General features: G+C 41.1%; 2 protein-coding genes across 3 annotated transcripts in view; both read right to left on the bottom strand.

Moving 5' to 3' along the window:
• The window catches only part of CACHD1 (cache domain containing 1), a 129,810-nt gene extending 128,282 nt beyond the window's left edge, over positions 1-1,528 (bottom strand). The window contains exon 1 of one of the 2 annotated variants that reach the window (XM_060689950.2): positions 582-1,528. In XM_060689950.2, coding sequence (XP_060545933.1) covers positions 582-824 — 243 coding nt within the window. In that variant the 5' untranslated portion in view covers positions 825-1,528. The remainder of the gene's footprint in view (positions 1-581) is intronic. The other variant, XM_060689951.2, reaches the window with a different exon arrangement.
• A 13,278-nt stretch (positions 1,529-14,806) lies between these two features.
• The window catches only part of UBE2U (ubiquitin conjugating enzyme E2 U), a 61,011-nt gene continuing 50,059 nt past the window's right edge, over positions 14,807-25,758 (bottom strand). Inside the window, exon 10 of the mRNA XM_060689949.2 lies at positions 14,807-14,975. Coding sequence (XP_060545932.1) covers positions 14,926-14,975 — 50 coding nt within the window. The 3' untranslated portion in view covers positions 14,807-14,925. The remainder of the gene's footprint in view (positions 14,976-25,758) is intronic.

The raw sequence follows: 25,758 nt of genomic DNA, 5'->3' as shown, positions 1-25,758 counted from the left end.
TTTGAAGGCCGACTAAAAGTATGCAGAATGCCCAGTTGCAAGCTTCTCTCCCTTGCCTCCCACCCTCGAAAGTATCTCTCTGCCCAGGAGGCAGCAGGCTAAATCCAGGAGATCGAGTTTCAGCATTCATCGATGCTCTCCTATGAAAGGGTACGGGAGGCTGCCCGGATCAGAAGTCAGTAAGCGGTCGTGAGAAAACGCACGTTCTGGTCATGGAGAAACTTTCCTCTGTCCCCGTGCCCCCCGCTCCACCCCCGTCTCAACGAAGGATGGGGAGAACCTCCGGCCAAGGGATTCCCTCTGGCTCCTTATAAATTGAGGAGCCGAAGCTGCTCTTCTTCTTCCATCAAGGCATTTTAAGAAGAGAAGGTTCTCTTCTTAAGACGGAGGTTCCGGAGAAGCATCAAATACTAAACGAGGGACGGGGGAAAGGAAGAGCTTCTAAAGTAGATGGAGGAAAAAGTGGGGAGAGAGGGGAGGAAAACAGGAAAGTGGGGGGAGAAGGAGAGGAGAGGAAAAGAAAATCGGGAAGAAGGAAAAGAAAACGAGAAGAGTCAGGGCAAATAGGAAATATGACCTACCTGCATAGTAACGACGCCCAACTCCTCCGCGGCTAGTTTTCTCATCTGAGTGGCCAAAACTTGCGCTTCATCCAGAATGGAAAACTCCGAGTCGGCGGCACCGAGCCTCCAGAAAAGTGCCATGCAGACGATCCACAGGGACCGCTGTACGCCGCCGTCCCTTCTCCGGGGAAGAACCGAGCCGCCGGAGGAGCAGGGAGCTGGTCGGGCGGCCTCCTCCGACCCGGCTGGCCTGCTCGCCATGATGCTGGCGACAGCGGCGGCTTGCTTTCCTGCCCCGAAGCGCGGCGCACAAACTTTCCCCGACGCTTCCCAAACTTCGGTGCTGGGCTGAGGGCGGGCGGGAGGCAGAGAGGGAGGAGCAGGCGGCTGCTACGCCTCGGGGCTCCGGGGAGAGGCGGCCGAAAGCTCCATGCGGAGGCCGCCAATCACGAGCCCTGGGGGCGCCTGCTTCCAAGGGAACCGCTCGGCTACTTCGAAGCGAGCGGCCGGGAAGCTCCCTCGCCGTCAGACGGGCAGACGGACGCTGCGCGCGCTCTCGCTTGCTCGCTCGCGCTGCGTGCGGGGAGACTGGGAGCTCCGCTTCGGCTGCCGATTGAAAACAGCGATGGGCTGCGGAGAGCTGCAAACTCCGGAGCTGAAAGAGGCAGGGCTGGGATCGGAGTCAGCCAGGGGGAAAAGGGAGGTGTCTGGTGCCACCAAGCTGCGCGTCGGCTCTTCTGCACAACAATGACTGGATTCGGAATGGCGAGGCCGGGGCAGCCTCCGCGCGCTTTCTTCTCCCCCTCACGGCTTTCGGAAACTTTCCTTTTCATACAGCCGGCGGGGTTTGCAGGGAACCAGTTCTTAAAAGCCCCCCCCCCTCACCTGTTGAACCGAACATTTAACACCTTTCTTTGAGGAACTTTTCTTAAAATGTCCCCTCCACCCCCACCCCCACCCCGCTTGCTCCGCCCAGGACGAGAGTTAGGATTTCATTCGGGCGTTTGATGGAAGTGAATTCCAGGGCGGCAGCGGTGTTGGCCTGCGCAGCAAAGCCCTCGAGGATTTTTGTTCACACTTTTCACCACTTGGGGAAATGGATTGTCTTGCACTATAAACTTGTGCGGGTTACCGTCCGCTTTCGTCAAACAAATCCATGCAACCATGGTGAGGGTCACACAGCCGCACCGCATGTCGGCCAACGCGTTGTGCGAGATCAGCCCCTGTGGTCAGTTTATGGCTCAGTATGTGGTGTCTATTCAGTACCCGGTGGTTAAAATGGTTAAGTGTGTGTGTGGGGGGGGGGGTATACTGTACACAGCTTAAAAACAGTGAAATGAGAGATAAAGTAGAACTAATGAGTCAATAAGTAAACAAATGAGAAGCCAGGGGGAAATGAAATGTATAAGTTGCAGACAGTGATAATTACCTATGGTTAGTGACTACTTCCAAAGCAGCTGGTAGGTCACACCCATTAAGTTGTAAAACAGATATTATTGCATTATTACCTGATTAACTCGTGAAAATGATTTAAAACATATTCTGTTTAATCAACCAGATTCATTAATTCCTTCCAATAATGTGCTTGAAAGTAAGTGCTTTAATAAAATGATAATCCTTAAGGTACTGCAAGACTAGGAAAAAACCTATTGCTCACTAATGGCTGCTCTAGTTTTTCCCAAGAGAAAAAAAATGCTAAAAGAATGAGTTTACTCATAAGTTCACAGTAGTTTGCGTCCAATCAATGAATGTAGTAGAAGCAAAGAATAAAGGAGCTACCTGAGACACCAGACACCAGGTAGAAAGGATCGTTTTTAAGCACATTTAAGATGGGATGAGGTAATTTGGTGAATGCTGACTCAATGAAATGCTATTGTCTCAGTGTAACCTGAGGCAGAGGTGGGGAAAGGCCAAGTGTCTCTTGCATTGATAGAAGAGAATATTTGTAGGTCAGGATTAAACCCTGGGGTCCTTGGTGCTCTCTGAGCTTGGTGGTTTCCTTGCAGACATTTCATTACCAAACTAGATTACATCATCAGTGTACTTAGTTCAGAGAGCACCAAGGATGCCACTGTCTCTTTATTAGAGACGTAGAAAGGCAAGTTTGTCCATACCAGCAATCATTGAGACCATCCTTGGCAGTGTAAAATGGAAGGAAGGTTGGGATTTTCTTTGTTAGCAACCTCTTGGGTTGCTAAGGAGAGCTTTGGTCAGAAAAAAGGGTACCTGCTGTATAATGCTGTGACTCGAATAGAGAGTTTGATCAAAATCTTCAATCAATTCATTAAAAAAAGCACCATTCACCCACTACTGCTTGAGAAAGAACCCTTTATTTCACATAGAAAATCCAGCCTAGTGTTGGTCCCACTTGCCCTGCCAACATTATTAGCATCGTAACTCAGAACAGGTAAATTGATGAATGACACCAGAATACCTAAAGCAGAAAAGTTGCAGATAATGTTTAATAATAGCAATATAATATCCAGCAGTCCCAATCAGCATGGTCAGTTTTGAGGGATCCTGGGAGTTGTCATCTAGAAACGAACACAGATACTAAACTCATGCCGTCAAGATATATTTTAATATATATCACTGAACCCATGAACATGACAGATACATTTATAGCTCTTAATAAATGCATATTTAACTGCACATTTCTTTTTAGAAGGTGGATGTTGTCAAATGTTCCAGTCTGCTCCTGAGAAAACATGGACAAACTCCAGCAAGGGAAATAAAGGAATATGGGTAAAAGTCTAGCTGATTTAGCACCTCTCACTAATACCTGGGACATACATCTTCAAAGAGTATCTGAATGTGGTAGATAGCAAAAAAAAACCAACCAACCAGAAAAACCCTCTGACTTTTCAGAGAAAAAGTTACTTTTCTAGGAAGTAAAACAATATTTCTTATAATGCAGACTCTTAGAAATCCATTGCCTATTCACTATAAATACCTAATTCATAGGAGAAAGAATATCACAAGAAAATTAATACAGAACAGTAGTGAATAGAATGAATCCTCCTGTATGTAACATTTTAGTAACATTCTTTCCTAATTATTATATATTTATATTATATTCTGCTCAATTGTGCCTAATTCTTACAGACTGCCTGGGCAGGTCCTGTAGTTTTCATGGCAATGCTTTTCAAAAGTGGTTTGCCACTGCTTCCTTCCTAGGGCTGAGAGAAAGGGACTGGTCCAAAATCACTCAGCTGGTTTTGTGCCTGGAGCAGAATTCCTGATTATAATTACTTTGTATTATTGTCATTAGCTTGCATTAATTTTGAGCAACTCTACCAATATATCCGGCAAAGTCTCCTCAATTTCTTTGCTGACAGAGTTGTTCTAATTCTTGCAATCCAGATGTAGCAACTCCAACTTTACTGAACAACTTGTTCAGCCTTCCTGCAAGTAAGCTTAAAGTTGTCTTCCCCAATATTCTGTGTACAAATATGCTTAGACCAACATTTTCCAGAATTCCTAGCCTGCATGGTATTCCCAATTCTGAAAACTGGGAAAGGAAACTTGCCTATGGCTTTATAGCCGAGAGCATTCTTTCCAATAAGCATGCACAGCTAAACTTTTTCCCCCATGCAAATCACAGAGTTATGTAATTTCTAAGTATAGTCTTTCGGATTGCAACATATCTGTGATACTCCATTGTACAATTAGAGGCTGAATGATTAAATTAGAACCACTAGCAGCTAGTTCCAAACATGCTTATTCAGATGTAAGTATAATGAGATTTTCATGAGCTGCTGCTCACTTCCTCCGATGCAATTGATGAAGTGAGCTGTAACTCATCATCAAAATGTCTAGCTTTTAATAAAAATGTGCTAGTCTGAAAAAGTGCTTCCAGATTCTTTCTGACTTTGGATTTCCACATCTTGGTTTGCACCAGGATTGTTAAACGTAGCCCATCTGGAAGACAGTCAGTTGGAGGAGATCAGTTTAGGGTTTCATTACTTTTTTTTTAAGCATAGTTTTTGGGAAACTATTAGAATACTTTGTGGCTGTTATTCCATAGATAGAGATTGACTTCACACATCATGCTAAGTAGCTATATATTTTGCCTATATAACTGAACAAAACTTAATGGGGATTCACAGGATGTCCTAAGACCAAAAAACCATTAGGGAAGAATGTTCTATTCTGTAATTTCAATTGATTATTTCAAAAGAATCATTCTGCTACTTCAGTAGAGGATAACTATAAGAACCTGTTTGTTCTGGAGCATCAGACAGACAACTGATTCACTAGCCCTTTTGCTCAAGTATAGTTAAAAGTAAAGGAAAAGGTTCCCTTCACACATATGTGCTGGTTGTTCCCGACTCCCGATCTTTACACTAAAAAACCCATAGTTGAGAGAGCCACAATTTATAGAATTTATTCATACTTTGAATCCATGCAATATACTGAGTGAGAACCTAGCCGACTTTATTTTAGCCAAAATATTATGCACTCCTGGTCTTCCAATCCATGAGTAACTTCAAGAAATGGGCAATTAACACCTTCCAGGAACCCAGGTAGATAAGAGTAAGAGGAGTAAATTGGACACATTTGTTATCTGACATTGCTCAGCAAGGAGATTTGCATGACAAAACAGCTGTCTTGCACTTAAGATACTATCATGGGCCAAAGACATTAAATCTCAGGAATGTGATGTAAGTTCTTTTGTGCCAGATAAAATACTTGTTCTTTCCAAGGTAGAATTGTTATTCTGTGCAGTTGTGGAATAAATTTTATTTATTTCAAAGATAAGGTATTTTTAAAAAATGACAAGACCAAAAAGACAAAAAGGACAAAAATTACAAACAAGACAAAAAAAAAGTAATATTAAAAAGGTATGCACAGCATATATGAAACCAGCATTAAACATACGTTATCCACCCTACTTGAATGTTGACAAATATGTCACAAATCTAGTAAATTTCCTCCCTTGCGCAATGGGTCTACAAATAATTATAATTTTTCTCATCTATACTTCCTATATTTACTATGTTGCTATCACAATTCTTTAAAAATATCTCAAATATAGGAATTTAATATCTATCAGTCTTTGATTTGATTCTTGTTACCTGCATTATTGCTATCTGATTCTGTATTTCATCTGTTTCCTCATTTCTCTACACTCATGCAATCTTTAAACTTCATTATAATAACAACAGTGTAAACTGATAATACCTTCCCTTCTCCAGTAAATAAGATTAGAACACTTATCAGTCTTGTTCTGCAGAGCAAATCCTCTCCTAGAGCTTTAGTTTCATAAGCAGTGCTGAAATCCAATTTTTTTTACCACGGGTTCTGTGGGCGTGGCTTAGCTTGGTGGACTTGGCAGGGGAAGGATACTGCAAAATCTCCATTCCCACCCCACTCCAGGGGAAGGATATTGCAAAATCTCTATTCCACCCCACTCTGGGGCCAGCCAGAGATGGCATTTGCCACTTCTGTGAACTACTTAAAATTTCCGCTACCAGTTCTCCAGAACCTGCTGGATTTCACCCCTGTTCATAAGCTAATGATGTTGAAAGAAATGTCCATCTGGGTTCAGTTCCAAGTGGGGAGAAAGACACTGGAAACATGGAGGCTATTTGGAAAGATGGATTAATGGTGGACAGGACCACATGGTTTGAAGTCCTGGGTAGCTGACCACATGGAGTGGAGAGAGATATACAGTATATTTATACCCTCTCTTGGGCTTTGAACTTGCTTCCTGTTCTTGTAAAATAAATGTATTCTGATTGGTTGTCAGACTCCCATGGGACCATGCAGAGACAACTTTGTAGGTTGTCTTAAGTCCCAGGCTTGGTTGATTCTAGCCGGGTGATGTAATCTTCCCAGGTGCCATGTGGTGAGATGGGTAGAGGGCAATCCTATTATGTCCTGAGGGTGAACGTCTTTTGTGTTGTAGATAAGCTGGGCCAGCCTTTCTGGGGCTATTAGCAAAGGTAGGGGCTGCTTTCCAAGAGCATGTTTCTCCTTTTTCTTATCCAGGGAGGTATAATATTCTGCCTTTTTAATATTTCCTAGAATATTTCATTCTTCTAGGAGAGGGGTGGGTGCTAACTTCCTACAATGAGAAAAAGAAATAGACCTATCCCACTTCAAGACAGCCATCCTCCCAAAGCAGTTTATCCAATCCTATTGCAGCTTTTTTTCTGCTCTATGTAGGGTCTTTGAGTTGTTAAAAAGATAAGGAAGCACAATTTGGGGGGGGGATGTCATTCTTTCTGGTTACAAATGGGGCAGAGGAAGAAAGCATGAAAAGGAATAGTCATTTTTTGATCCTTCTTCTCAAGGAATATGTAGATTCAACATTGCATTACAATAAACACATGTAGATCTAAATATACGGTAGAACGAGTACATTTCAGGCATTATTTGCTACCATGTGGGTGGCAGGAACGTCCAGGGGGCCAAATTACAAGGCATGAGTCATGTCATAATTACATAATTGTGTTTTTGCATGTTGGTATCATGGGTGCCAGTGGGGGGGCTGTGTTCATCCTTTTTATTAAGACATAATTTGTTTGACCCTAGTTAGCTGGATTCACATAACACTGCAAGCCACAAACAATGGATTACAAACTTGTGTTGCCTGAGTTCATGCAATCCACCCTTCTAAACAGACAATCCCATTGCAGCTTAATCAGTGCCTGAAGCCAATCCTAAAGTGGTGGAGCTGGACTAGACACGTTTGCCAAAAATATGGGAAATATTTTTAAAGGAGAAAACTGCTCCAAGGATTTAAGAAGGGGAACAATCTTGCTAATGCCACAACTGGCTAAGCTAATTAGCATCTGGTTCTGCCTTTGGAGAGGATGATTCTTCTCTTTCTTTAGAAAATGTGTGGAAGAATCTACATTCTACAAATCTGTCACTGGTGCCGATTATACTGTATACAATGTGCTATTTTCAAGTGTCTAATTTAAAATTGGGCTGTAATTTCCCTCTTAATAAATCTGTAAACTTTGCCAGATTTCTGGAATCCCCTGTATATTTATTCTTTAAATAAATGATGTTCAGTAAATTTGTCTTGATTTGAAAGCACTTGACATTATGAAATAAACACCTTTCCAAACATTACAGATTTGTGCGTATGTGTTCATAACAAGTGTACAAAAATAATATAGTAAAAAAAATGAAATCCAACCAAGTATTAGTTGGCTTTAAAAACTGCAGTATCTACACTCACTGGAGTCTAATTATTTCAAGAAATTAGGCTTTTTTTTGTTGCTATTGTAAAGGAAGTATTTTTTAAATTGGATTGAGAAGTGTTGCCATACAGTACTTGTTTTGCTGCAAGAAAAAAAGAGCAAATGATCTTGGAAAAAGAGAAGCCTTGGGAAAAAAGAAAGTCTTGGCAAGTTAGCACTGAGTATGAATTACAATTAGGTTAAGAATCCAGAGGGAATGTAATGTTTATATCCATAAATAATCTGCATTATCTGTGCCATATTTTTACTGGCATACTACTATAAAGCTAGAACGCATAGCATCCTATCCTTTAAATGGGTTGTGCAGTACGAATTAATAAAACAGTTAAGTATTAAATATTATATTAAAAATGTCTAAACTGGAAAGGTCGTAGCTCTGACATGGTGTCCTTGAAAAGATGCCATGTTTATCGCAATCCCAGTGTATATACTACAAATGTTAGGTGACCTTGGAATGGATGAAAGGGAAACAGAAAAAGAGGAGCAGCAGAAGTAGGAAGAAGAAAGAATTGGGTATTATATGCATACAAATATCATAAATCTCTGTACAATCTCAGATCCAGGTCTCATAAAGGAGAAAGCCTTCAGGAGCTTTTGTGCAATGCCAATCAAGTGGAAGAGCACAAGAGAAGGCAGACTGCCTTCTGCCCCCACAGTGGGACAATTGCTACCATCAGGGAGCTCAAGGGAGAAGAAGAAAAAACAGAGAAAAGTAATGTATCTTGGAGTCCAGGAAGATAGTTCAATGAACCCAGGCTATCCCCTGGTTTGAAATCTAAAGGCTAGGAAAGTGGGAGATCCTGGAAAAAAAAGATCTCCTTTAAAAAGAATTGCCAAAAGAAGGAAGATAACACTAAAGAAAATGTAGAAGGTCTGGAAGACCAAACAGCATGACAGGCAAGGTGTTATTAGGATTTTGGAGCTATGTTTGAAATGAGGTACAAGGAGGAGGTTATGTCAGGAAGAAGAAAAGGAAAAAGTAGAATTGCTTAATGTCTTTTAATGTCTTGCTTCCCTTAGAAAAGCAAGAACACTCTTTGTAATACGATTGTGGATCTACAATAGAAATAATTGTGCTATTACTGGTTCTGCAGCATAAAGGAATAGGTCCATGGTGTTCAACATCTTTATAAATAACCTAGGGGATAGAACAGAAGGGATGTTCTGCAGATAACTCTAACACGGAGGTGTTAGCTAACAGTTTAAAGCAGTGGTCTGCAACCTTTTTGGCTGCATGGACTGGAAGTGGTAGCGGCTGTAGCAATGGAGAGGGGATGGTTTGGAGGCCCCTGGTGTAGAAGATAAAATCTCAGTCTCAATCATGGCAGATTTCAACAGTGGGCCAAATCCAGCAGGATGATATTCAACCATGATATGAATGATCCTGAATCTGGAAGGAAAAAGTCAAACCCATTGATACAGGATTCTGGAGATTTGGCTTGATGACAGTACTGGTGAAAAAGAGATAGGAATACTAAAATTGTTATGATTCAACAGCTGAAAAAACCATGCAATCTGGGTCTGTATTAATAGAAGCATTGCATTTAAATCACGGGAAGTCATGCAGATGGCCACATGAGTCACAATGAAAATTGGGACTGGGATTGTGGTCCTTTTTGTGCAACCAGGACTGACAGGTTTGCTGTTGCTAAGCAATATGGCTGTAAAGCATGATGTCATTGTCACCACATTTTTTAGCAATGGCGATTCAAACAGTCCCAGCTGTGGCTGTAACCAAAAAAAGGTGTGAATTGTTAAGCAAGAAGCAGAGGAAGTCACAGGTAAGGAGCATGGGAGTGGTTGGAAGGTTACCATTGGGGATGGGGGGCCTGGGAGTTGAAGTCCACACATCTTAAAATTGTCAAACTTTAGAAACTCTTTTGAGTTAGGCAATTGCCCCACATGCTAAATCTAGGATGGGCAATTCGTAGATTGCATATAATCCAGAAGGTCATAAAATGCTGGAGTCAAAAGTGTCCCTTTTAGGACTGCAATGCGAGTCCTAAACAGATTGAGTGCTCCAAGTACTGTAATCAATACTTGACTGTCTACTGCAGTTAGATGACTCTTTGAATGGGTTCAGCTTGGAAAACAAGCTTCCTACATAAATCACAACTGCACAATCTTTGCACCCCAAAGAACTAATGATGTTGCTTCCACAAGACAGGATAACTACAATTTGATAATGATAGCTGCCCATAGTCATTGATTGAAATAGGCAGCTATAGAGAATGAATGAATGAATGCCAAATCAATTATTGTTATGATTCAATACAGCAAAAAGAAACACAAGCCTGGTTCCCAGGCAACTGAAATGATACCATATTAGTATTTTAAGCACAGCATTTGGACAAAAAACACCAATGAAGTAAAAGCTTCAAGGTACTTTAAACCAACAGCTATTTTTAATTAATTCTGGTGAAACCAATTAACAGGAAGAAGAAGAACCACAAAGGTATGGAAGTGCAGCTACCTATGGACTATTAAGGTAAATGGGATGGTTAGACCATCTGAGTAGAATAAGGATCCAGATTGAGACCTTCGTTAGGTGTGCAACTCAATGGGTGAATTTGGGTCTGTCTTTGGTATTTTTCACACAAGGATTGCTGGAAGGATAAACTGGATTGGATGTAAGGCAGTTTTATATATATAGCACATGTAGTGATCAGATTTTGTTTTAAGGAAAAGCACGATGTAAATATTAAAAGCACACTTCAAATCCACTGCTAAAGCAGGAATTTTTAATCACAGATCTCATCTTTGTCTTTGAATATGGCTCCCTAATAAGATGTTCCTAGCACATATTTAACAAACCAATAGACATTAAACTAAGATAATATGAGCAATATTTACCCAAGCATTAAAAATGTTGATTAGCATTTTTACAATTACAGGATAATCGTTCGTTGATTTATGAGTTCCATATGTCGCATTCTTTCCCAGAATCTTAATCAACGAGGAACAATATTTAAATGTTTTTAGTTAATATAACATTCAGTAAATAAGATTTCGTGTTTGGTTTTGTAGAAAAAAAAATCAGAATAGCCTTAATTGATTTCACAGCTCTTGCTAGAGGAACTGGTGGAATTCACCTTCCTTGCTTTTAGAGTAATTGATATATTATGTAACAGGATTAACAGAGAATAGGATCAAAGTACTGCAAAAGCAGATGGGATAATATATTCCTGAAAGAGATAGTTCATAGAAGACATAGACACAACAAGGAACATGGAATAGTGCCAATACTGAGGAATGTTATATTATGTACAGTTTGCCAAGTGGGAGAGACATTGTTTGGATGGAAATAAAAGGGTGAAGGAACAATGATGGAAAAGTATTATGAGACCATCTGGCTCAGATAAAAGATGTCCAGAATATTTATACAGATAAGGGAGATTTTGAAGAGTTCAAGGCAGGCAAAGGCCAGCTTCTAGGTCTGGTCTGAGACAGCAAGAAATGCTGAAATTTAACCGGTAATGTTTTCCAGATTCTGCACAAGACAGAGGAAGAAACTTTTCAGGACTACAAAGGGCCTGGCTTGTCAAAAAATAAAATGTTCTTTTATACACTAGCTGAGATGCAAAAATGCATAAATAATATTTTGTTGCTCTGCTTCCAGTACTTGCTTTATAAATATCCCCGTACAGTGTTTCTCAACTTTAAAATGCGTGGACTCCAACTCCCAGAATTCCCTAACTAGCATGGAGACATAGCACCTCTGTCCCTATCTGACTGCAAGCAGTGGAGCTTCTCCAGTCCAAAATAAATCTCCTGTAAGATCTGTGGTGAGATTAACACAAAAGGTAAAACATAAGGAGAATCCTGCACCTTTCTACCTAAGGCAGGGGTGTCAAAGTCAAGCCAAAGGGCCGGATCCGGCCTGCAGGGTGCTTGGATCTGGCCCACAAGGCCGCCCTGGAAACAGCGAAGGATTGGATCACGATGCCTTTGCCAGTGAAAACAGAATTTAGGAGGGCTGCAGGTCCTCCCAAGTTCCGTTTTCGCTGGCAGAGGGTTGCAGGAGGCCATTGCAGCCGAAAACAGAGCTCAGGAGCCTGTTTTCTCTGACAGAGTGCTCGGGCCCCAACAGGCCCCAACACGAGTGACCCTGGCCCCACCCACTCCAGGCCCCGAGGTCAAACACAACCGTGATGCGGCCCTCAATGAAATCAAATTTGACACCCCTGACCTAAGGAAAGCAACCCAGAGAGCAGCATTACCAGGAAAACACTGTTAAAGTATAAACTGTATTGTCCTAGGTGAGGTTTGATTATAAATTATTATATACAATCAACTTGGTGTTGATGCTTAGTCACCACATAGATACAGTTGATTTTCTCCAAGGACTTGGGTCAGAGATGCAAAGATTTTGTGACCCAAGGTCTTAAGAAGTCACCTCCAACAAACAGTGAAAGAGTCATGGCAAAACTTAAAATCTGATCTTATTTTCTTTACAGGTCAATTTTTCAAATAGAGTTAATAGAAATATTATTTAGACATGTATTTATTCATTTCCCTGTGTCACACCGGAAATGATAGTTTGGCAAGCATGGTTGACTAACAGAGCACAAGACATAATTGAACAGAGGTTAAAAACAAACAGAAAGTGCATGGTTTCCAATAGAGGACAATAATAGCATAGTCAAAGCCCAGTCAAGAATAATCTATCAAGGAAGTAGCAGCAAATAAAAGTAAAAAATCAGGATGTCCAGAAAGTTGTCCAAGACAACTTGGACAACTAGAAGATATTTTGGCATTTGACTGCTATCAAGCTGAGGCTTAAATCTGGAAACCTCCTAATTTCATCTAAATGCAACTGCTGCGGATTGGCTGGTTTCTTGAAGACCCAATTCCCAAGTAGAGAATTACCTGTAAGGCTCTCTTCCATGCAGTCCATCTTTCCTTGACTTCATTCCTTGTTTGTGGCCATATTGAAACTGAGATCATATTCCAAAGCTGGGAAAAGTCTATATGTGTACTTTACATGTTAGTGCCCAATAGGGAAAGTCTGTGAAGGTTGCATTTGCTGAACCCTCCCCCTTCTCTGTGAAAGAGACTCTTCCAAGGGAGCGTGGATATTTGGTTCTACAAAAGCCATCCATTATCCTATCTTAAACGATCATTAAAAGCTGTTTTGTGTTCTTTTGTTGAGAATCTGAAGAATGATTGGGATGGAGCTTTAAAAACGAAGCCCTATAACCGTGATGGCAAACCTATGGCACACGTGCCAGAGATAATATGCAGCGCCTTCTCTGATGGCACATGAGCCTTCACCCCAGTTCAGCTCTGCTGCGCATGCGCACGCACCTCCCACCAGCCAGCTGGTCTTCGGGTCTCTGCCGTGCATGTGTAGGGGGGGACGTGCGGGGGGGAGACGCATGTAGGGGGGATGCATGTAGGGCGTGCACATTTGGGGGCCGCATGTGCATGTGGGGGGGTGGACATATGCGGGGGCTGCCCGCACATTGTATTTTGGTGGTTCGGGTGCTCATTCACGCATGCGCACTTTGGGCACTCAGTTGGGAAAAGATTAGCCATCACTGCCCTATAATCTAAGACTGGAGGGGGGCATCAATGAACCTTTTCTCTTGACACATACTGTATAAGACAGGGTTCTCAATAAAAAGAATTTTATTAAGGGGAAGGTGTTGATTGTGCATAAACAAACATCATGATGCCAAAGGAAGCAACAAAATGCAGCAGGAAACATTCATGTTACTGACAATAGAAATTATATCAAATTGCATGATCAAACAACTTTGTAAAGTAATCCTTACACATTATATTTGCAGATGTCATTGTGGAACTACCTTCCAGCCCTTCAAGGTAGATCAGACTTGGAAACCAATGCCATGTAGGTCAGTATTACTTTTATTAAAATGCTATTGTAACAGAATCTTGAATGTGGTTCCTTACTCCCTCCATTTATCTTTGTGTAAACTAGGGAGGGGCTTGTCTGAGATGTTTACTCACATTATGTTCTTGGCCCAAACTCAGGTCCCCTTTATCTGACTGTTGCTTTGGTAGCAGCTCTTCTTCTTGTGCTTCAAAGCCATTCCCTTTATTTTGTCTATGTTGGCTGATGTAGTTCTTCCTGCTTTTTCCCCATCCCTGATATTTGCAAATTTGCATAATGAATAATTTGGGGGGAATTTGTAAACTTGCACATTTTTGTTCCAATTTTGATTATTTTTAATAAGACAATTATACAAGTATGGATTTTGGATTTTTAAAAATCATTTATCTATTAAGTTTTGTTTTAGTTTTACACAATGTATGGCAAAGTTAATTGAATAAGACATTGGGAAGAAAAGTTTCAGACATTGCTAAATGGTATAAATGATGCATAAGTGAAAGAAAGCTAACCTTTGCCATTTCCCCCCCTCATAATAAATATTGTAGTAAATTAATTAAGAAACTGCTAATAGTAATACTTCTATTTTCTTCACAAAATAGATATCTTATTCATTAAATTATGATGTGGAGATTACCATGATGTAAGTATATAAAAAACCTAATTTTATCCTCTGAATGTAAGAGGATCCCAAGCTTCATGCCTTAAAGTTGGATCACACAATCTTTTCACAGATCTTTTAAAAATATTTCTGTACTTTGAAGCTTCCAGGTGGCCCTTGCAAAAAGGAAAGGAAATGATACGATTTCAATAGCTACATTTTTTAAATGACCATAAAACATCCATCAAAACGGGTTTATTTCAGGGCAGCTGCCACTTTTGCATTTTAGGCTAAATGTGCAATGGAAGCTTTCTTTTCCCCTCTTGGTGTAAATAGCTGTAAATAGCTCTGATGCATTTATATATTATATATTATAAACACCCATCCCTGCCAGAGAAAAGATGTTGCAGTAACTTCATGTCATGAAGATGGAAGGGAAGCAACAATCTCCTTTGGACACTGAGCACAAATGGAGTGTTTACACGTTCATGTAAAGAGCACAAGCCCATACACGTTAAGTATAAATCCTTCATTTTTGTTAAGTTGCAAATGGAAGAGTTGAGAATGCTAAATCCATTTCGCTTGTCACCGGAGGCATTGTATCAGCAGCAGCAGATTGATTTCTCTTGTCCCCACTTACCTTCAATGAATTGATGTAGCATAGATCAAGTCTGCCCCTACATTTCAGGTTTAGGAGGAATTATAATTGAGCCATCTCCTTACAGTTTTGTCCAATCTAGCTAAAAAAAGTAAAAAGAAAGCCAACATTCATCTCATTCTCACTTCGGTTCATATGAAGACAAACACTTCCTCAAACTGAGCTTACTTCATTTTGTTTTGGCAACAAAACAGAAGTGGTTTGCCATTTTTCTGGGACGCTTTCCTGACTTCCCAATTTAGTCCACAGCTCTGGAATTTTCAGGCAGTCTCCCATTGCTTAATCAGATCTAACCCATCTTAGTTTTTCAAAATCAGTCAAAGTCTGCAGGCTGCTACCACCTGCTGTCCTTGTTCATATCGGCTAATTCTGAACTAGCATCTTAAATTAGTTCAGTCTCCCAGATCAAAATGGGCTAGTTTCTTTAAAATTATGTTTTTTTATACAGAATCTCTCTGAATATGGCTACTGTATCTATGGAAACACATCAATCATTTATTTCCCTGAGAAAATGAATTCCACCATCTTTAAAATAAGAAGAGGCATAGACTATATTTGAGTAGAAAACATAACTGGTTAAATGTATGAATGTCATATTTCTCAAGGTAAGTACTGTAAATCAGAAGTGATCAATTATAAGTGACTAATAAAATATTTTAGGTACATAATTCATACCATATTTCAAGAATACAGATGTTTGTTTTACTTAAAACACTATTTGTACTAGGGATGCTGGCTTGGAAAACAGCAAAGGCAAGTTGTAATAATGGAAAGTTTTTTAAAAAATGTGAAAAGAAAATACAACTGAAAATAAGCAAGTTGGCAGATTAGCTGCTCTCCAATTACCATTATATTACTATGTAGCCCATTTAACTAATAAGAATTATTAGAGAAGATTAGATGAGATAAATAACGTCAAGCATATGGTTAAACTGATCTTGAAGTATTTGCCCTAGGCAAGAGAAAAAGAGCTGAAAATATAATTATGTAATAATAGAATAGAAAAAACATTTTTGAATGTTTGGAATAAATGAAATCTCTTCCTTGGCAGTAGTTTAAAACTATATAAATGAGATGATGGCAGTTTATGCACCTTTGGGGCACAGTCCTAATTGGAATTCATTGGAAAAAAATCTAAAATTATATCAATCAAAGTTTAAAGAGGAAATAGGACGTATATTTGTTAAAGCTTAGGTGTTGTATAACTTCAGAAGATGGCAGCATTAGTAATTAGTAGAATATAGTAGAAAAATAAAAGGAATAAATAATGGACAAAGATTATCTGTTTGGTTCCCTGCTTGCATTATAATGAAATCAAGTTATTATAGTTACAATAATTAAGCAGTGAAAAAAATGCCACTTTGACTTTAAAAAATAGATATCAGGCAATTCCTACAGATATACTAGACATATTTGGGCAAAATTGTTGTCTTATGTTAACTTCAGAAAGTTAGTACTTTCTGGTACTTTAATGTATCATTGCTAATACATTAATAATCTGGCAATGTGGACATGCATATAATCACATATTGTCAAATTATTGATGTTAGAATATGTGCATGGCTAGTATTATACACACTGTTTTAGAAATCTTTTGTACCAAAAATATTTTAAAGATAACAAATTTTGTAATAGTATTCTTTACTCTGGAAAAATACCATTAGTTGAGATGAAAGAACTTCATTCAAGTATTCTTTACTCTGGAAAAATACCATTAGTTTAGATGAAAGAACATTTCAAAATATGAAATGAAGCTAATATGTATTAAACAGAAACTTTTATTCGTTATGCAATTTTGGAAATAAAATAAAGCAATAGAAAAATAAAGCTTGGGTAATGTGCTGAAATTAACATGTTCATATTTCAAATCTGGGCAAAATAGATACACGAGACCTATTTTGTCTTTATTATCAAGTAGCTATCAACTAGTTTGGGATATCTAACTACAGTTACGAAATAATATACCCTGGAGTGTACTATATTCCGAGAAAGTTATTTTTAGTACCAGACTTCTGCTTATGATCTTTTCTGCCATAAATTCATCATTGTTCAGTTGCTTCCAATTCCTTGTGACTTGAGAGAACTCAGTTCACCAGTCCTTTCTGCCACAAACTGCTCCTTATAATTGTACAGCTAGTTCTCAATCTACAACTATAATTGAGTCAGGAATTACAGTCATAAGACATGCCAGTAATTAAGTGAGTAACTACTTGACTGTGCCCGATTTTATGACTTTTTTTTCTAGTGGCCATGAAGCGAATGCTGTAGTCATTATTCGAACTCTGAGGTTGTTAAGTGAATGTTATAGTCATTACACAAACCCATTGTACCCAACGGGCACTTTGCAGGAAATTGAAAGCAAAACACTGGTTTCCAGCAACATAGTTTGCAAATCGTGATCATGGCCATGTGACTGCAGGATGTTGCAAATGGCTGTAAACGTGGACTGATTGTCTAGTGTCCAAATACGATCACATGACATAAGAGCCTTGGTGGCGCAGCAGAATTCCCCAGCCAGTATGTATTTACATCTTAAAGTTGCTGAAGTTAAGAAACACAGGTTTGTGTTATTTAGAGGTTGCTACACATCTATTTTCTAGCTACATTTTGTGAGAAGGTGTGAAAATATTAATGTAATATTTATATAGTAAGTGTTACACAAAGTATAATTCTTACAGGAAATAAATGCAAGTGTTATATATTATGTCACTACGTTATTAAGAATATATAGAAAAAAATGATATTTTTTCCCTGCTTTGTTCATCCTGAAATGTAAAAAAGAAGGGAAAATGGAATGTTTCCTGACTGGAAGGGAGAAATTATTGGATTTACATGTGTCTTGTGAATTTATTTTGAATGTATTCTCATCTATTTTAAAGAAAAATTGGAGTGTTATCCAAGACTAATTGATACAGACTGTCAAAGCAATTTAGCCAACTCTTATACTAAGAACTGAAGAAGCCCTTGCATGAGAAGCAAAACATTTTCAAGGAAAAATAACAAAGAAAGTCCAGTTGCCTTTTGGAAAAGCACCTTTGGGACAACCATGACCTGGGTGATTGAGAATCTCCATAGACATGTACAGGTAGTAGTATTTACGTGACTTGTTATAGAGACATTTTCATACTGTTAACTTCAAATAAGTTTCATATAATATTGTTGAGTTTATGATGTTATTACAGTATTTGATATGCGGCTATTTGTATAAAATGGGGATCTTTTTTCTTATGGCTTGCATTACTAGACCACTTTTTAAAAGTGGTCCAGCTTCCTGAACCTGATATTTTTGTCTTTTTTGGTGGAGCAATTTGCATAATCCCAGAATCTGATTAGGAGCATCCTACAAAACGGTACACAGTTTGAGAATGACATACAAATACTAAGATCACAATGTGGTACGTTTACAAAATAAATGAAGAGGCTGAGAAATACCTCTGACTAGCAGTTTCCAGATTGACCCTCAATTTTTTTTTAGCAACACATTGATTCTAACACTATTTTGTAGGCACACAAAAAGCCATAAATGGAGTTGTTAAAAATGGGGAGGGGGGGTGGAGAGGAGGGAAGAATATTGCCCAAACCATACACATTAAACCAGAACTGAAATGACAATGCTAAAAATTGAAACCCTAACAGTACATGCCAGACTATTTTCCATCCACACAAAAAGGAAGACTAATGCTTTGGCACACACATTGTGACAGTTTTCTATTATAGAGAGCTAACATAAGAATTCGCAGGGAAAGAGGAGAAGGAGAACATGGCACAAAAGATGAACTGACATGTTCTTTCTTTTCTGGTCTTATGAATAGCTAGCATACTGACTTGATCGTAAATAAAGATGTATTTCTAATAATGATAGTCAAAATACAATTATTAAAAGCTCTTGGCCTTATTAAATAAATTGCAACACGAATGGAGAAGACTAAATGCAGATGTGTACCCACCAGCATATTAGAATTTTTTAAAAAAAACAATGAACAGGGATGTGAAGGAGAACAAAGGCTTGGGTTGGTTTCCCAAAGATGAGCAATGAAGGAGGATGTGGTAATGAGACATCCTATTAAACTCAGCTGGTGCTTTGTCTTTTCTTTTTCTATTTTTAAAAGGCTACCCATACTCGTAAATCTGGATTTTTTCAAAGGCAAAGATGGAGAGTGGGTGTTTGTATGTATGTTGGTGGAAGAAGCCTTGATAGAGCAAGGCCACTGCTGCAGAAAAGGACCTAAGTTGACCATGGCTTTCCCCCAGCATTTCTGGCTTGTGAGGAGGAGGAGGAGGAGGTGGTGGTGGTGGTGGTCCTGCTATCATATAGTCTTGTTTATTGCAAGTTTGCATTTACTTTGTATTCACTGAATTGCATTTAATATTTGAATTAGCTGATCAGTTTTGGAAGCAGTTTTTTAAAATCATATTTTAACAAGTTGTTTCTTGTTGTTGTGAGCTGCTTTAAGCACAGCATATGGTGAAAATTTTACTGTGACCAAAATCAGATCAGAAAGCTTCTTCACTGAAATTAATTTGTTTTGGCAGAGAAAAGACATAAAGGCATAGTTGTCCTTAGAAAGACAGTCAGAAGATGGATAACAGGCGATGGTTGTGCGAGGCAGTGTGATTTATAGATAAACTAGCTATGATATTTAAGAGCACCTTAGTGTTTGGATGTGTGTATATGTGCATGACTATGAAAAATAACTGGAAGATTGATTCTTCTCAAAAATGAATGTATATTGTACATCAAATTGTAACACAAGATAACATTTCATGCATTTGATGTAAGGATATACTGTCCATGAACACACATAACATCTGTTGTTCTTTAAACTTTTGTTGCTTTACTTAACACCAGTTTTTCACCTAGAGTAAACATATATCTTAAATGAATGAGTTTTCTTACTCACAATAATTTGAATTTGTCCATATGCCTAAATAATCCTGCATTGTAGCTCATTTAACTCAACATAGTAATAATTTCTCTTAAAGGCTGTAAACTAACCTTTCTGCAGAGAGGTGAGGATATACTGTACTCCATGAAAAGTGTTCCTCTAGATATGAATAGGGATAGGGAGGGGGAGGGGGAGGGGGAGGGGGAGGGGAACGGAACGGAACAGAACAGAACAGGTCAGAACAGAACAGGTCAGAACAGAATACTTTTTTGGCCAAGTATAATTGAACACACAAGGAATTTGCTTCCAGTGCATAAGCTCTCTCTGTGTACATGCAAGCAACAAGTGATAAATCATGATAATAATTTAGCAATAGCACTTAGACTTCATGGTGCTTTACAGTCTTCTCTCAGCATATTTCCCCAAACAATCTGGGTTTCTCATTTTACTGACCTCGGACGGATGGAAGGCTGAGTCAATCTGAGCTGGTCAAGATCGAATTCTTGGCAGTGGGCAGATACTGCATTGTAACCACTGCACCACCAAAGCTCATTTTTATCTTTAAAATGGGAAGATACGCTCAGAAGACAAATCTGGAGTTGCATTGAACACTGCCTCAGGCCAACTCTCAGCAGGTCTCACCTATTATTTGGATAGATGATAGCCGAGTTAAAAAGTTGGAAATAGAAGGGAGATGAGAGAACAATTTTCTATGTGATATTGGATAGTTCAATTAATGTTCCATATTGGAGTTTATATTCACAACATTGTTACGGGTGTTACAAAGATCACTGTAGTTTAAGGGTGTGATTATGCACTTGAATTAGATCCCAAAATTCGGAATTCATTACTGTACGAAGATTTATGGGATTACTGTGCTTGGGGATAGAAAAGAAGATAATTATTCAATGTTGAAAAGATAGAATTAGTCTGGATTTGTGGTCCTAAATTACAGATGGGTGCTTAATTCTGTTTTTGAGCTGCTGCTTCATTGATGGAATAGAAAGATGCATACTTTAAATATTTATTTAAAGCTGAACAATATCTTCAGCTTTTGTATGCAGTATAATATGTTTGTTGGGGGGAGTTGCAGATAATATAATAAAAACAAAAAGCAAAGCACAAGAGCTATAATTATAATCTTAGTTGGCAGTATTGCTGAAATCAATTAAATGAATAAAAATTTTTAAAGCTTTATATGAAGTGGAAAAATAAATAAATGGCAAAAAATTAAAATAAGTTGAACTTTATGGGTAATTAAAAATCAATTACTGTGAGAATTTTAAAGTTACTTACATTTCCACATTTCTCCTACACAAGGAAGTTATTGTTATCTTGCGTGAAGTCAACAATGATCAGAGTCTTAATCAGGCTATTGCTTTTGCTTGGTATGGCCATGCCAATGGTCCTAATGGTCCTCAGACAGTTTTGCTTGGTATGGCCATGCCAATGGTCCTAATGGTCCTCAGACAGTCCCCTGTCTGAGCTTTGGGCCTCCATCGCTGCATTTTGGAGATGTATACGACTGCAGATCTTCTTGCGCTGCGAGATTCCCCCTTCTCGCAGATGTGGCCCTCCTCACTATCGAGGGCCCACCTCAAGGAAGGGTTTTGGGACCCAGAGAGGTGGCATGTGAAAACGAGGGGATTGAGGGGTTTTTTAACAAAATTTTTAGTCAAATTTTTAAGGGGTCCTAGGGAGGGGGAGGGTCAGATTGGAATTCGGGCTGTGGGTATGGGGGATAACCCACAAGGGGGAGGGTCGGGTCTGGCAGTGAAGCGTGGTGTGGGGGATGGAGGGCCCGGGATCGAGGGGGGGGTTAGAGCTTGTCCGGATAGTTTTTTGAACATCAGTACTGTAGGTGGGAGGGGTAGATATGGCGGGAGCAGGGGGCCATATCGTGTTAGGGGAGTGCGCACTCGCTGTCTACGAGCGGTGGCGTGCTCCGGCCCCCAAGGCTCTACTCGCTCCTCAGGTTGCATAGACCCTCAGGACCCAGGCCTTCGGCTGATGCTGTGCAATGCCAGGTCCGTAGTAAATAAAGCCCCCCTCATCTGTGATCTTGTTCAGGAGGGGGGTGCGGACCTGGCAGGTATTACGGAGACCTGGTTGGGCCAGGAGGGGGGGGGTTCCCCTCGTTGAAATGTGCCCGCCAGGTTTCCAAGCATTCCATCAGCCGAGGTCACAGGGGAGGGGCGGGGGGGTAGCGGTTATCATTAAAGAAGGTCTGAGACCGAGGGAGGCCACTGTTCCTCAGACGGCCGGCTGTGAATCCCTTTTTGTGAAATGGGGTCATGGGGTTCAGATGGGTTTGCTGATCACGTACCTGGCTCCCTGCCACGTGGCAACAGCCCTGCCCGAGCTACTCAACGTCATCGCCGCGGTGGCGGTTGATACCCCTAAGCTTATGGTTATGGGGGATTTCAACCTGCCGTCCGTGGGTGAGACGTCAGAGATGGCTCGGGAGTTCATGGCTTCCATGACAGCTATGGACCTGACCCAGTTAATTCATGGCCCTACCCACACAGGGGGAAACACGCTGGATCTGGTTTTTGTCTCTGGACAGTGGTTGAGGGATCTTGATATAGGGGATATAGTTACTGAACCCTTGTCATGGTCAGATCACTCTCTCCTTCGTCTCGACTTTCAAACCGCTGCACCCCGCCGCAGGGAGGCGGAGCCGGTCAGATGGTTCCGCCCCAGGCGCCTGATGGAACCTGACAGATTCCAGACGGAGCTTGGGCCATTTCCTGAGGTTCTGGCACACACCTCGACTGGAGACCTGGTGGCCGCCTGGGATAGGGCGGCTGCTGGTGCTCTGGATCGGGTCGTGCCTTTGCGGCCTCTGACCCGGCGCCGATCTCAATTGGCTCCTTGGTTTACTGAGGAGCTGAGGGAGTTGAAGCGCCGGAAAAGACGCCTAGAGAGTAGTTGGAGGGCCAGTCTTCTTGAATCTGACCGGACACTAGTAAGATCCCACATTAGGAATTACTTAGTGGCGATAAAAGCAGCGAAATGTAGTTATTTTGCTGCTCTTATTGCGTCATCAGATAATCGCCCGGCCGCCCTCTTTAGGGTGACCCGCTCCCTGCTCCACCAGGAAGCGCGGGAGGACCCCTTGGAGGGTAGAGCCGAGGATTTTGTTCAGTATCTGTATGACAAAATCACTCAGATTCGGGAAGATTTGGACTCCGACTGGGTAGTCTCAGGGGGAGAGACAGGGGCAGGTCTTGAGAATGTTATCTGGGATGAGTTTGATCCTGTGACCCCTGAGGACGTGGACAGGATTCTGGGTAGACTGAACGCGACCACTTGTTTATTGGACCCGTGTCCTTCCTGGTTAGTACTGGCTTCCCGGGAAGTGACACGAGGCTGGCTCCAGGGGATTATAAACGCTTCGCTGAGTGAGGGTGACTTTCCCGCCGCCTTGAAAGAGGCGGTGGTGAGGCCTCTCCTCAAGAAGCCTTCCCTGGACCCGGCAATGTTGGTAAATTATCGTCCGGTCTCCAATCTTCGCTTTGTTGCGAAGGTTGTTGAGAGTGTGGTCGCGCAACAGCTCCCCCAGCACCTGGATGAAACGACGTATCTGGATCCGTTCCAGTCGGGCTTCAGGCCCGGGTACAGCACGGAAACAGCATTGGTCGCGTTGGTTGATGATCTCTGGAGGGCTCGGGACAGGGGGTGCTCCTCTGTCCTGGTCCTGTTAGATCTCTCAGCGGCTTTTGATACCATCGACCATGGTATCATGCTGCACCGGTTGGAAGAGTTGGGGGTGGGAGGCACTGTGTTGCGGTGGTTCTCCTCCTTTCTCTCTGACCGGTCGCAGTCTGTGTTGACAGGGGGACAGAGGTCGACCCCGAGGCCCCTCATATGTGGGGTGCCGCAAGGGTCGGTCCTCTCGCCTCTCCTGTTCAACATTTATGTGAAGCCGCTGGGCGAGATCATCCGTGGTTTCGGGGTGGAGTACCATCAGTACGCTGACGACACCCAGCTGTACATCTCCACCCCGGATCACCCCAACGATGCCCTTGAAGTGATGTCCCGGTGCCTGGAGGCCGTACGGATCTGGATGGGGAGGAACAGGCTCAGGCTCAACCCATCCAAGACTGAGTGGCTGTGGTTTCCGACGTCCCGATATAGTCAGTTGACGCCATCACTGACTATTGGGGGCGAATCATTGGCCCCCACGGAGAGGGCCCGCAACTTGGGCGTCCTCCTGGACTCACGGCTGTCTTTAGAAGAGCACTTGATGGCCGTGACCGGGAGGATTTTTCATCAGGTTCGCCTGATTCGCCAGTTGCGTCCCTTTCTGGATCGGGACTCTTTACGCACGGTCACTCATGCCCTTGTCACCTCCCGCCTGGACTATTGCAACACTCTCTACATGGGGCTCCCCTTGAGGAGCACCCGGAGGCTCCAACTGGCGCAGAGTGCGGCCGCGCGGGTGGTAATGGGAGCGACATGGCGTTCCCATGTAACACCTCTCCTGCGCGAGCTGCACTGGCTCCCGGTGGTCTTCCGGGTGCGCTTCAAGGTTTTGGTTACCACCTTTAAAGCGCTCCATGGCTTAGGACCCGGGTACTTGCGGGACCGCCTACTACCACCAATAGCCTCCCACCGGCCGGTACGCTCCCATAGAGAGGGGCTCCTCCGGGTGCCGTCAGCCAAACAATGCCGACTGGCGGCCCCCAGGGGGAGAGCCTTCTCTGTGGGGGCACCTACTATCTGGAACGAGCTCCCCCCAGAGATACGGAGGATCCCGGATCTGCGCACCTTCCGCCGCGCCTTAAAGACCTTACTATTTCACCAGGCCGGCCTGGCCTAATTTTCCCCCTCTTTTATAAAAGATTTTTAAAATTTTAAATATTTTTTAGTATTTATATATTCAATTTTAAATTGGTTTTAAAAGTTTGGGGTTTTAAATTTGTCGGGGCCAAAATTATTTAATTTGATTTTATTCTATTTTTTAAATTTTGTATTGTATGTGTTTTTATTGTTTGGCTGTGCACCGCCCTGAGTCCTTCGGGAGTAGGGCGGTATAGAAATCTAATAAATAAATAAATAAAATAAATAATATTCTTGTAGGTATTCCAAGATGCAATGGAATAGTAGATATTCCATTGTCTACTAAGGCCATAAATCTAAATAGTCAAATTTTAAATGGTTTGGTTTGGATACAATTATCTCAATTCACACAACAAGTAAACCATGATTTGTAAATCATAGCAACAAGATGAACACACAACGGTGCTTTTTCAAGAGGCAACTGGACTTTCTAGACATTTAGCAAGGCTAACATCAGAATGAAGCACCCTGCTATGGATGTAAAATGGGTGAAATCAGCATTTAATTAGGTCTAGAAAAATTGGAAAATTGTCCAGTAGAAAAGTTGATATATTCCTCCTGGATTTTCTTCATAACAACACAACACAGAATATGTTATAGAACTCCAGGTACACACAATCTCATCTGGCCTGTATTATCCTAGGCAAATATTCCATTGCTGGGATGAAATACTTTCCTAGGTTAATATATGCCAGATGAGATACAGTCTATCTGCAGTGAAGCTTTTAGTCTTCTCTCAAAATCTCTAAAATAGGAATAATACTCATCTACTTTGTTAGAATCAATTTGGTGTAGTGGTTAAGGCATCAGGCTAGAGACTATGAGTCTTAGTTTTGCCTCAGACTCAACCAGCCTTGGGCCAGTCACTCTCCCACTGCCCTAGGAAGCAGGAAATGGCAAACCACTTCTGAAAAATCTTGCCAAGAAAACTGCAGGGAGTTAGTCAGGCAGTCACTAAGAGTCAACACTGACTTGAAGGCACAAAAAGATATAAACTTTGTAATTACTATTACTATTAGTATGATGCCCAATTCTCTTTCTTTTATTGGATTTATAAAATTAAAATAAGAGTATAAGATTTGCATCAGTTTGAAGTAAAATGTACTGTATAGAAAGAGGCCAACACAAAGTGTG

This window comes from Pantherophis guttatus, chromosome 3, assembly GCF_059756535.1.
Source record: "Pantherophis guttatus breed Tessera chromosome 3, ASM5975653v1, whole genome shotgun sequence".
In the NCBI taxonomy this organism is placed as follows: Eukaryota; Metazoa; Chordata; class Lepidosauria; order Squamata; family Colubridae; genus Pantherophis; species Pantherophis guttatus.
Note: the sequence above shows the minus strand (reverse complement) of the source record. Positions and strands in the feature narration are given on the sequence as shown.